The 12,497-nt window shown below is 40.9% G+C and overlaps 2 protein-coding genes across 4 annotated transcripts; one reads left to right on the forward strand and one right to left on the reverse strand.

The window, feature by feature from the left end:
- Positions 1-573: 573 nt before the first annotated feature.
- terf1 (telomeric repeat binding factor (NIMA-interacting) 1) lies at positions 574-7,844 on the forward strand. The gene is made up of 9 exons (XM_037456501.2): positions 574-814; positions 4,969-5,058; positions 5,168-5,295; positions 5,483-5,569; positions 5,674-5,823; positions 6,914-7,023; positions 7,231-7,328; positions 7,451-7,521; positions 7,618-7,844. Exons 1-9 carry the CDS (start codon positions 598-600, stop codon positions 7,777-7,779), a joined length of 1,113 nt encoding a protein of 370 aa, XP_037312398.1. The 5' UTR covers positions 574-597; the 3' UTR covers positions 7,780-7,844.
- Positions 7,729-12,244, reverse strand: LOC119198907 (somatomedin-B and thrombospondin type-1 domain-containing protein). 3 transcript variants are annotated; one of them, XM_037456504.2, is made up of 6 exons: positions 11,490-12,071; positions 10,489-10,683; positions 10,315-10,393; positions 9,590-9,766; positions 9,244-9,393; positions 7,729-7,819 (listed from the first exon to the last, which is right to left on the reverse strand). In XM_037456504.2, the coding sequence occupies exons 1-5, from the start codon at positions 11,710-11,712 to the stop codon at positions 9,276-9,278; spliced, it is 792 nt and encodes a 263-aa protein (XP_037312401.1). In that variant the 5' UTR covers positions 11,713-12,071; the 3' UTR covers positions 7,729-7,819; positions 9,244-9,275. The 3 variants fall into 3 exon arrangements, with proteins under 3 accessions (XP_037312401.1, XP_037312399.1, XP_037312400.1); XM_037456502.2 differs by lacking the exon at positions 7,729-7,819 and adding an exon at positions 12,112-12,244 and having other exon boundaries at positions 8,707-9,393; positions 11,490-11,829; XM_037456503.2 differs by lacking the exon at positions 7,729-7,819 and adding an exon at positions 12,112-12,202 and having other exon boundaries at positions 8,707-9,393; positions 11,490-11,713.
- Between the last annotated feature and the right edge of the window lie 253 nt (positions 12,245-12,497).

Raw genomic sequence — 12,497 nt, forward strand, 5'->3', positions numbered from 1 at the left:
CCTATGCAAGAACCATTGCATAGTATGCAACAAATATATCAGTTTTTAAATCCATTGATTGACACTGCGTTTGCAGCAAGTCTGACCACTCAGGAAGCTGGATCAACGATTGATCAGTGCAGAGAACTACTGCCAAACTTTAATCTCGCAAGAAACCTTGCACTGCAGTAAGTGAAGATGTTGTGCATTATAGGAATGTGTATTGGACTATTGTTGCTGTATTTATTGTATTGTATATAGGATAGAAAGACTGTATGCAATACAGTGATTGTGTCACATAGCATTAGACACTATTATGATATTATTAAATTACGTTCCACGTGTGGGAACAGGTCGGTGGGGACGTTTGCATCCAATTTCCACAACTTGTCTCAGTTGTATGTTAAACTGTAAACGTGTAGACTCACTTAATAGAAAAAAAAATCCCCAAAAAGTGGCATCTGAAAATGTCATGACTTATCAGAGAAGATGAAGTGTTGTGTATTTATTAACCTCTTTTCGTCAGCAGGTTACTCCTCCCGCCGCCAGGGGGCGCTGCGGGGAGGCGAGAGGCGGGAAATCACCAACGGCGCAGAGAACAACAAAGAGGAAGCAGAAATGAATTTGAAAATAAAAACACAAAACATGGAAGATGAGATTAACTTTGAGCGTGAAAACGCTACAGCTGCAATTCGTTGCGATGAAAGCGTCAATTTTTCCCAAGTTACTTCTGTGGCTAATCGGTGGATCTTTGACTTTTTGTTTGTAAGTCTGTGTCGACGATTCAAGGAAGACCAATTTGATGAATTCAATGAAACGCTTTCGACTTTCCGGGGTAAGTTGTAGCGTCAGTTGACGTTAACTGGTTCCTAAATCGGGCAGTTTGAACTATCCAGTAAAACTTTTGATAAAAACTATCGTGTCATTATTTTAGGTGATTTAACGGCGTTAAAGTAAGTTACCTAACGCGAAGTTGTTTGGTTAGCTAACGTTAACTTCACTTATCCAAAATCCACTAACGTTACGTATTAACGTTAGTTGTCGAATACCGAGAGTTCGGTAAAGTTAGCAAGATATTGACAGATTCAGATTTCACGGTTCAATAGCTCATCAGCGAAAGGACGATGAAACAAAAACGACACCTCCTTGTAACCGTAGTTATGTCGACAACATGCTACAACCCAAATAACGTATAATTTGACCAACACGGACCAGTGCAGAAGCTGTACAATTCACATTGATCTTAACGAGTGGCCGCTCGTGAGACAAGTGCGCGGACCGTGAGGCGAGTGCGCAGGGACCGTCTGCAAAGTGCAATGCGGAAAAACATATTACAGAAAAATTCAATAACTTCCCGATTATAAACGCTAGAACCACCAAAACCATGACATATGTCCATGGGCTTGTACTCATTGTACTACAACTTGTATCTTGTTTGAAAAAGGCTTTTCAGTATTTTTAAAGAATATTTTTCCATTTTTATTGCAAATACCATTCAATAGCTCCACTATTAAAGATGGGAGAGCCACCAAATTGAAAGCATATGAACATGAGCTTGTACTTGTTGTACTACACGCTTTACTTTGTTTAAAAATAGCTTTTGAGCATTTTATAAGAATATTTTTCAATATTTTTTGCAAATACTGTTCAATAGCTCCACTATTATAGAGGGTAGAGCCACCAAATTGATAGCATATGAACATGAGCTTGTACTTGTTGTACTACACGCTTTACTTTGTTTAAAAATAGCTTTTGAGTATTTTTTAAGAATATTTTTCAATATTTTTTGCAAATACTGTTCAATAGCTCCACTATTATAGATGGGAGAGCCACCAAATTGAAAGCATATGAACATGAGCTTGTACTTGTTGTACTACACCCTTTACTTTGTTTAAAAATAGCTTTTGAGCATTTTATAAGAATATTTTTCAATATTTTTTGCAAATACTGTTCAATAGCTCCACTATTATAGAGGGTAGAGCCACCAAATTGATAGCATATGAACATGAGCTTGTACTTGTTGTACTACACGCTTTACTTTGTTTAAAAATAGCTTTTGAGTATTTTTTAAGAATATTTTTCAATATTTTTTGCAAATACTGTTCAATAGCTCCACTATTATAGATGGGAGAGCCACCAAATTGAAAGCATATGAACATGAGCTTATACTTGTTGTACTACACGCTTTACTTTGTCTAAAAATAGCTTTTGAGTATTTTATAAGAATATTTTTCAATATTTTTTGCAAATACTGTTCAATAGCTCCACTATTATAGATGGGAGAGCCACCAAATTGAAAGCATATGAACATGAGCTTGTACTTGTTGTACTACACGCTTTACTTTGTTTAAAAATAGCTTTTGAGCATTTTATAAGAATATTTTTCAATATTTTTTGCAAATACTGTTCAATAGCTCCACTATTATAGAGGGTAGAGCCACCACATTGATAGCATATGAACATGAGCTTGTACTTGTTGTACGACACCATTTACTTTGTTTAAAAATAGCTTTTAAGTAATTTCTAAGAATATTTTTCAATATTTATTGCAAATACCATTCAATAGCTCCACTGTTATAGATGGTAGAGCCACCAATCTGATAGCATATGTCCAGGATCTTGTACTTGTTGTACTACACCCTTTACTTTGTTTGAAAATGGCTTTTCAGTATTTTTAAAGAATATTTTTCAATATTTTTTGCAAATACTGTTCAATAGCTCCACTATTATAGATGGTAGAGCCACCAAATCGATAGCATATGAACATGAGCTTGTACTTGTTGTACTACACCATTTACTTTATTTAAAAATAGCTTTTAAGTAATTTGTAAGAATATTTTTCAATATTTTTTGCAAATACCATTCAATAGCTCCACTGTTATAGAGGGTAGAGCCACCAAATTGATAACATATGTCCATAACCATGTACTTGTTGTAGTACACCCTTTACTTTGTTTGAAAATGGCTTTTCAGTATTTTTAAAGAATATTTTTCCATTTTTATTGCAAATACCATTCAATAGCTCCACTATTATAGATGGTAGAGCCACCAGAATCATGGCATTTGCACATGGCTGTATATAATTGTATCTGTTCCTGCTGTGGAAATGAGGACCTTCCCAAACCTGCTGTTCATGTTGTTTGGGTGAGAAAATGTTTCTACACATTAGGGTATAATCTGAGTTGTGAACAATCCGTAAATAACCTGGACTGAGCTTCAAAGAATAACATTAATCAAATATTGCTATAATGCCTTTATGCATTTCAGGTTTCCTTAAGTTGCCATTTTCTTAACACATTCAATGTATTTATTCCCATGTAGATTCAATGTGAAACCTGCTCAAGATGGTTTCACACGCAGTGCCTTGGAATGACATCAGTCGAAATACCAAGCAAAGGCACCCCTTGGTATTGTTTGTTGTGTAACAGCCAGTCTATACTATAGAAAGGCAGACTCAAGCTAAAGTTTTGAGAAAAAAGTCAGGCACAAAAACATTAAAAAAAAAAATTTGTTCAGCAAAATATATGCAACTGAATTGAACATTTGTTTATAGCGTAACTTTTTTTTATTCCTTAGACCTGTTTAAAGTCATAAAAATGTTGTTCAAGCTAAAATATATGTTTATATTGTTATGTAATATTTCTTTGAATTAAAATAATTCGAGTGAATAAGTTCCAATGGCTCTTATCTTAATATATGTATTAATATTTGTATTGGTCAAAACCAACGTAAAGTATGAAACATAGGTTTACAATTGCAGTAGTTTGATCAAATCAATGATACTTGCAGACTAACTAATGACAACTGGGTTGAGTGTTTTCAGGAAGCCTTTAGTTAATATAAGATTGTGTGTCTGAGTCTTTATATTGATTTATAAAACTGCTCCATAACAAATATTATGTTTTATGAAAATCAAATGGGATCGAGTGATCTTTGTTTGAAGTTTAATGAAGCTACACTGCAATAGAATGTATTTGGATTATACTCAAAGAAATTATAATCTAAATTGTATCAAAAAAACTATTGATGGCCTGGTTCTGGTGGTGCTATCGTCCATGACATTATTTGCCAAAAATATTGAGTTTTATACTTTGAAATTACTGAAAAGCCATTTTTAAACAAAGTAAATGGTGTAGTACAACAAGTATAAGCTCATGTTCATATGCTTTCAATTTGGTGGCTATACCATCTATAATAGTGGAGCTATTGAACAGTATTTGCAAAAAATATTGAAAAATATTCTTTAAAAATACTGAAAAGCCATTTTCAAACAAAGTAAAGGGTGTAGTACAACAAGTATAAGCTCATGTTCATATGCTTTCAATTTGGTGGCTCTACCATCTATAATAGTGGAGCTATTGAACAGTATTTGCAAAAAATATTCTTTAAAAATACTGAAAAGCCATTTGAAAAACAAAGTAAAGGGTGTAGTACAACAAGTATAAGCTCATGTTCATATGCTTTCAATTTGGTGGCTCTACCATCTATAATAGTGGAGCTATTGAATGGTATTTGCAATAAAAATGGAAAAATATTCTTATAAAATACTGAAAAGCCATTTTCAAACAAAGTAAAGGGTGTAGTACAACAAGTACAAGCTCATGGACATATGTCATGATTTTGGCGGTGCTACTATTCATAACATTGGAGTTATTGAATATTTCTTTTAGTTATTTTTTTACGCATTGTACTTTGCAGACGGTCCCTGCGCACTTGCCTCGAAAGCGACCGCATTTTAAAAACAAAATGATTCCTTTAGCTCGCTGAGCCGTCTGTTCTGGTAAAATGAAGGTTAATTCGGGGTGTAGTTGGTAGTCGACCTCACTACGGTTACAGAGAGGTGTCGTTTGTGTTTTAATGTCGTTTCGCTGACGAGCTATTGAGCCGTGAAGTCTGAATCTGTCAATATCTTGCTAACTTTACCGGACTAATACCGAGGGGCTAACACCAATTTTTTTTAAATAACATTGTCAACCTTTTTGATTTTAGAAATCTGTCCAAGAATGAAAGGAACTATTTATCACGAGAAAACGATGGTATGTGCCTTCCTTGCAAGAGTCATTCATGGCAATGAATTGGGTAAGTTCTCAGAATCAGAGCCTCTCTACCTCGACACTCGTACAGATGTTCAATCACGAACCCTTTTGAGGGCCTGTTTTTAAGCATATCATGTATTGTTTTTCCTCAGATGTCCAGTTTGAAGAGGAAGCTGATGTGATGCCCCTGATGTCTGCTGCCAAAATTTGGCCGGACCTAAAGAACACTGTGAAAGATAAAATTTTGTCCAAAAACATCACCCATCTTTTGCTTGTCCAGGTATTTGCATCAACTCATTTTTGGGGGTGTATTGGCACAAGATCAAAGAATGTCGAGACTTAAATTGTGTCCGGCTGTCACTGAAATAATGAGGTGAATTCTGGAGGCTGTTGCACTCCTTCAAGTTAAACTCACAGGGGATGTTTTGTATCCATTTTGATTCTGATGCTTTTGCCCATCTTCCCAGTCTGTGGCTTTGTGCTTGGAGAAAGGCAAACAATCGTCTGCTTCCTCCGCCCTCAGGTGGTATAAGAACAACAGTGAATTCCCACAGGTCGGTATTTCTTTTTCTCTCTTTACTTTTCAGAAGCACTGGTTTAATACTGCAATATTTTCCTAGAATGATTTACTTTTAATACTCTATAACAAATTCAACAGAACTTGATAGTCAAGCTGACGACAATAGTGACCAGGAGAGAAACCTACCACCCCTTCCTCGTGAGCTTCAGCTTCATCCGCCTGCTGGAGAGCATCAAGTCTTACTTGGACGCCTACTTGGAGAAGAATCCCTCTGACTACCTTCTCAAGGTACAGGACCGGAGCCAGTGTGTTGTAAAACCTTTTGAGTGATCTAGCACATCAAATGTATCTAGCAGCTTTTGACAATTGGCCAAATCCACATCTAGCTGTGGCCCCCAAATAATCACCACTAACTAATTTTCTGTGTGTTAGTATTAACTTTAATGTTGTTTCAACATATTGTACATGCAAACTGATCACGTTCAGCGTCACATCTGCAAGTTGTGCAAAAGATAACACACAAAAGCCTGACTGTTACTTGGAATTCTTTTTTCTTTTAGTCTCTTTATGAAGAGAGTAAACATTTTATATATCTAACAAATAGCGGCAAAAGGTCATTCCTTACATCCAGCAAGAGGATGATACCATCTCACAAAAAAAACGTTTTTTCTCTGTTTCTGAGACTGAGATTATCTTCGGTTGCGCATTATTTAACTGGCATCAGGCAACCAATGTTTTGCCACAGCCAACGGCGAGTTTCAACAAACCGCAGTCCGTACATTTTCTTGTTCTTGTGCCGCTCAGCTAGGCCGTCGTCCTCACAATGTCAGATGTGACCTTATCATTCATAGTTAATTGACTATTTGTCATCCAAATGAGATGAAAAGCGTCTTCTGGATCTGACAGAACTGCTTGTGCATGAAAGTTTAGAATATGAGTCACAAAAAAGGCCTGGCCAAGGTTGAACCTAGAAGGGCATTCTAATGACAGGCCTCGTTAATTTAGATTTCACATTATAGCAATACTTGAAGGAATACTCAAAAAATAACCATTTGTCAATCAATTGCTCACGCTGGTCTGGGCTTCATCTTGAGGGAAAACTTTTTCTTGCAAGCCTCCACTTTGAACAAATATTACAAAACCTGAGAAGTTTAATTTGAAGTAAGTAGGGGGGACACTTTAAAAGTCAGCAAGAATACTATGGAAACATTTGGAGAGGTATAATCCAAGCCTTATTTATCCAGATTTCTACCTCCAAAATACACACACACACACACACCTCTGCTCAAACCTCACTAGAAACACACTTCAGAAGTGTGTAGCTTTGGAAGAGTATCGGGGTGTAATGTTTAGTAATTCATGTTTTATCTTCTATCAGGAAGCCACAAACTTTGTGAAGTCGTCACCTCTCAGTGAGCGTTTGGAGGACACTGTGACAAAGGACAGCTCTGTGTCAGAAGAAGCCAACAAATCAACAGGGAACAGAAAGTAGGAAATCACTTTTAACAACATGCTATTTTTTTATTTTAATCTGCGTATAACTGAACATTATTCTGTACATTTCTGTCTTGAAAGTGGAAGTTTGTGGAAATTAGTGTTTAAATATGTCTTTTGCTGTGAATGTTTGGGTAGAAGCAGATATGCAGCCAGCTGTGGAGTTACAAATATTTGTGTGGCACTCTCACACTTCCACAGAACAAAACGGAAATTACTGTCAACAAAAAATCTGGATGAATGGCAATCGGATTCATGCAAGGAGTCATTTGTCTCCCTCAGGAGAATGTCCAAGACCGGTTGGTTAAATCTTTTCTTTTCTAAAAGATAAGGAACTCTATTAACAACCACATTATGTATCTCGCACATTTCCGAGCATGAAAATAAAAGCTCTAGATAATGTTAAACCTCCCACTATCAGACTTATTGGTGATGACATCCCCAAAGTCAGTGGACAAGTCGAAGATTAAGAAAACAAGAAAAAGACCCCAGGTATGTTGTACCAAGTGAAGATATGCAACGTCACTCAAATTCTGCCTTTTGGTGTGGTTTCTGAGATTTGAATTCCTCATCTTTCTCTTTGTCCAGAAATGGACAAACCAGCTGGACACATTTCTTCAGACTGGAGTCAAGCGCCACGGCCAGGGGAATTGGTCTCGCATATTAATGGACTTTGACTTTGAGGGACGCACTGGCACGATGCTGAAAGACCGCTGGAGAGTTCTGAGGAAGGCGCATATAGTAGGCTGAAGGAGAGTCCCTCTCTAAATTCTACATTGTAGCAATGTACCTGTAAAAAAAAAAAAAAGGAAAGCGTAACTTTTTATCAGCAAGTAAATGCTACTTTTGTGTTATCAGCGTGTTGCTTTTTTTTTTTTTTTTGTACTGAGACAATTCCCCACATACTTGAGCTCAGTCCGTGGCCTTCTATGAAGGGATGCATTTGACCTTCCAGAGCCGTTCACCTTTACGTGATGCCGCGTAGCGGTTCACATGTGAGGGACACAAAACTCCCTCACCGATTTAACCCCTCGCAGCACATTCGTTGGCTGCATCCTGACGAGGAGCCGGCCTTCGCAGTCGACCTGTGCCCTGTCTGAACTTTGAAGTGGTCCCTGAAATGGGACTGTTTGACCTACGGGGGACTTCCTGGTTAGCTTTTTTTATCTGCCGCTCTCGTTGCCTAGCAACCTGCTGCGTTTGACAGTAACAGTCTTAAAACTTGAAAAAAACGTGTAAAATGCAGATAAAGAACGTAATCTTCTTCTAACAATTTAGGAAGATATGATGCATAATATATATTTCATGCTGAGTAAAGAACATCTTCCAGTCATGTTAAAGTAATCCAAAGCGCTTACACCATGGACATTTAGCTAAAAGTAATATTTTAATCTTGAGGAAATCAATCGAGTCGAAACAAAAAACTGGAGCAAACACATTTTTTAACATGTATGCACAGACATTTTATTTTCTTGCATACACAAGCTAATTAACTATAACCGTGAGATATTACAGAAGATGTCCAAGCTAGCAGGGCAGAACGACTGAGTTATAACTCCGAGCTGTTTGTTCTCACGTCTTATCTGTATTGTCTCAATTCTGTGAACTGCATCCTTACAATCTGTTCAGGACACCGGCAGGTGATCTGGAGGCAAGGGTTCACTTTATAATAGAATTCTATTATATAATAATATAATATATAGAGTTCTATATATTACAACACGTCCTAGTTTATAAAATCACTTAAGTTCTGTGACATTGGTCACCAATGTCATGTTTTGTCATGTTTTAAATGCACATAAGACTCTTACAGCTGTCGTGTTGGCTTGTATATACAAGCCCAGCAAATTAAGACTCAGCTTCCTAGTCGCTAAACTCTGAAAATGGATCCTTTCTATGTGTGGTGTACATATTTTTCATACCCCTAGAGGGCACCCAACTCACTTTAGGGAAGGGAAAGAAATTGTTACAATTAAAGTGATTACCAAATGTCTTTGATAGCTGCTTAATGTGTAATAAAATGGGTGAATTTGAACAAGTTCCAAACCTGTCTGTACATGGCGAGCTGCAAAGTAACTGAACAAGGGGAACGTGCACGGTGATAGCGTTAAACACACTTTTATCTCAATAGCATATTATTATATAAGACACGACATTGCATTCCACCACAGTCTCTTAGACTCGCAAGCCACTCAAAGCCCTCCGATCTCTCACTTGGGGGGGGCCCCCGGGCGGCGTGTCCACCATCAGATAAAGACGAAGCTGTGCTGCGGCGGACAGGTGCACCGCTGCGTCCTGCGGATCTTCTTCCAGGTCCCGCTGCACTGATGGTTCCCCACGGCCTGCCAGTGGAGCAAAGCTTCTCTGCAACACAGTCGCAGCCCCTTTAATGTGTGTGTCACAAAGTCCCATCCACATGTCTAGATTGTTTACTTTACATTTTAAGTTATGGCAAACATCTGTAAAAACTTTGCTGTTCCATTAAATCTGTAGTCCAGGTTTGTTACGAACGTTAAAAGATCTCATACACACACATGCACATGTATATAAAGGTTCGTACTTCTCTGATTCCAGGCCGTCGCCTTGGCAGCTGCCACTGTTGTTGTGCATGGCAGGAGGTTCACACGCCACACACACTTTAAACCCTTCTGCTATGTAGCGCATCCAGTGCGTGTGTGGCCGGTTCTCCACTGTACAATGGGGCGTCCGGGACTCCAGTGTGAATTCCACACAGAACCTGAGGGGTGTTGATGCAGGGTCACAAGGGGTCAGTCAGTCATGAGATATTGTGAGATATTAAGACTTGTGAATCAAGCTAGAGGGCTAAAGGCTGTCAGCACCCAGTGTGGCTACTGACACAGGGATCGTGTTACAAACCAGTCAATGGAGTGTGAAAAAGGATTGATAGGTCCACCAATGGGGACCCAGGGAACTGCACACAATGCATTGCACGCTGTCATCTAAGCCCTTTGTGCATGTGTGCTTTTCATGTGACGCCCCTTTATTGAAGTATGACACTCGATGCCAAAGGCTTGCAGCCGCCTGTGAGCATTCGCTTGATTTAATGTTTTGTAGACAGACGTCCAGGTGAGCAAACACCGACTGGTACATGGGGACTTTGCTGAGCTGCTATCTCCTTTTTTTCTCTCTCTCTTGTATTTTAAGTCACACAGCTTAATGCCGAAATGAAGTGAACCCTCGGCAGCATTCGTGAACTTTTCAACTCTTGCATTTACAGACTTCCGATTACTCGAGGCCTTACAGGCAGCCCGAGGTGAAACCTACCCGGGGTCCAGGGGGTTTCCGTAGCTGTCGTGCTTCGGCCTTGCCTTTCCGAACTCCATGCTGGTGATGAACGCGGGACCTGATGACCAAAAAAAGAATAGAAAAAAAACATTAGTGGAGGCGAAACACATTGAAGGTGCGGTAATCCACAGGAAGAGTCGTGTCCGTGTGCACCTGAGTTTAGTCCACAGCGGCCCCCCTCGCGGTCTCTGTACTCCCTGCAGCCGCTGCGCTGCTCCAGGCCGGGACAGGGCTCCCCGCTGTTACTGGGCCGCCGCTCTACGTGACGCACCCGGACCCTCACCGAAGGCCGGCAGGCCTCGGCGCAGCCGCTCCAATAGCTCCAGTCGCCCACAGCGCAGTCCTGAGCTGGATGTCGTGGGAGAGAGTATATGGCACTCGTAGACTCGTAGAAATTGGACCCAAGGGCAACACCGATTGCTTTGGTCTAATGTGTGCGGAGGTGACTTGCAGCGTTCTCGCAGGCGCCATGATGACGATGCTCCGGTGAAGCAGTGTAATGGAGCTAAGTATCCGGGAATAACTTCCTTAGATCAACGGAGCATTGGTTGAACTAGTTTCCAGGTTTGAGAGGATGCCCAAGTCCTGTGATTTTTCTTTTTCTTCTTTTCAGTAGCTCCCCCGCTCGGCCGACGATCGAGCTTTGATGCATTAAGCATGCAGATTTAGTCCCTTATCGGCCCATGACACACATTAGGCGCGCTCGGCTTGTGTGCCTTGAACTGTAATTGCTGCAACTGATTGACAGAATCACATTCTTCAAATATTTTTTTTTAACTAATTCCATTATGTGGGGCGGTCGGCTGAAATGAGGTCAGACCGGGCACTTGGGTGAACTTGTTATGGTGGTTCTGTTTGCTCCAAAAGGAAAACTAAGAGGCCTTGTTTGTTTGCGGTACACAGCACGAGAGATAAACGAGAGATAAACGAGAGATAAACGTTCATAAAACTCTTTCACATGCTTTGGATAAATAGGGAACAGTGTAGTGTCACCAGACCAAGAAAGCGCCAACAAGCTTATGTACCGAGAACAATCTTTTCTTCTCCAGCTATCTCCTGCCTGCTTATCTCTCCCCGGCATCCACAGCTCGTCCACTTGGGACTCATTCACGCTGGGAGAGCCCTTCCCCCCCCCTCTCCATTCGTCCCCTCACCTGGGCACTCTGTGAAGTAGTCAAAGCAGCAGTCCCTGGTCCTCGCGCAGCCCTCGTCGCAGTAGCACGTCCCGTACGTGCGGTCCATCCTCCAGCCGGTGGTCAGACAGCTCAGGTCTCTGCCCCGGCAGCATCGGCCTGAACAGCCCCCGGACACCGGGCGCTGCCCTCCCAGAGCGGAAAGCGCCAACAGCAGGCATGCAAACGCCACGGGGGATCCCATCCTGAGGAGGAGGAGGAGGAGGAGGAGGAGGAGGAGGCGGGTCAGGTCAGACCCCTGGAATTCACGTCTCCGTCTCCCTTCGGTTTGCACCTCCAGAAACGGGTCCGCGGAGTAAACCTAGTGTTCAGAAGGACCCATTCCGCCGCTGATCAGACTCCCATGTCTCTCCTACGGTGTGTGTGTGTGTGTGTGTGTGTGTGTGTGTGTGTGTGTGTGTGTGTGTGTGTGTGTGTGTGTGTGCGTGCGTCCTCTCCCTCGGGGCTTGGTGACTCCCTTTCCTTGTTCCCATCTGAGCACCTCCCTCCAGTTGATCGCACACAGAAGGAGAGAATGAGGGCAAGGGAGGGGTGAAAGTCTCTCTCTCTCTCTCTCTCTCTCTCTCTCTCTCTTTGTTCTCACCTGGTTTATTGTTGTTTTCCAGGTTTCCTTTCTCACCCTCTCCTTGCAGATTTAGTGTGGCCTCCGATGCCACTCTGCCACTCAGGACCTCCGAGTCCCAAAAGAAAAGGGGGCAGGAATGTGAGCAGTTGGCAGGCCTCCAGACAATTGTGCCAGGAGGCCGCCGAGCGTTGCAAAGCCACCCTTTTGGTCCGCACCTCTCTTTTTCCTGTTCTCCTCCAGATTACTGTAATCTTCAAAAGAATCCAAGACGCTGCTTTGTTATTCCATCATGGGATCAGTTGAATGAGTTACTTGGTATTTTATTTAGCTGTTGATATTTCAGATTACAACCTTTCTTGGAAGTCAGATACCTTTGTTACAATAAATATGGATATACAGGGAGG

This window comes from Pungitius pungitius, chromosome 19 (assembly GCF_949316345.1).
Source record: "Pungitius pungitius chromosome 19, fPunPun2.1, whole genome shotgun sequence".
NCBI classification, from domain to species: domain Eukaryota; kingdom Metazoa; phylum Chordata; class Actinopteri; order Perciformes; family Gasterosteidae; genus Pungitius; species Pungitius pungitius.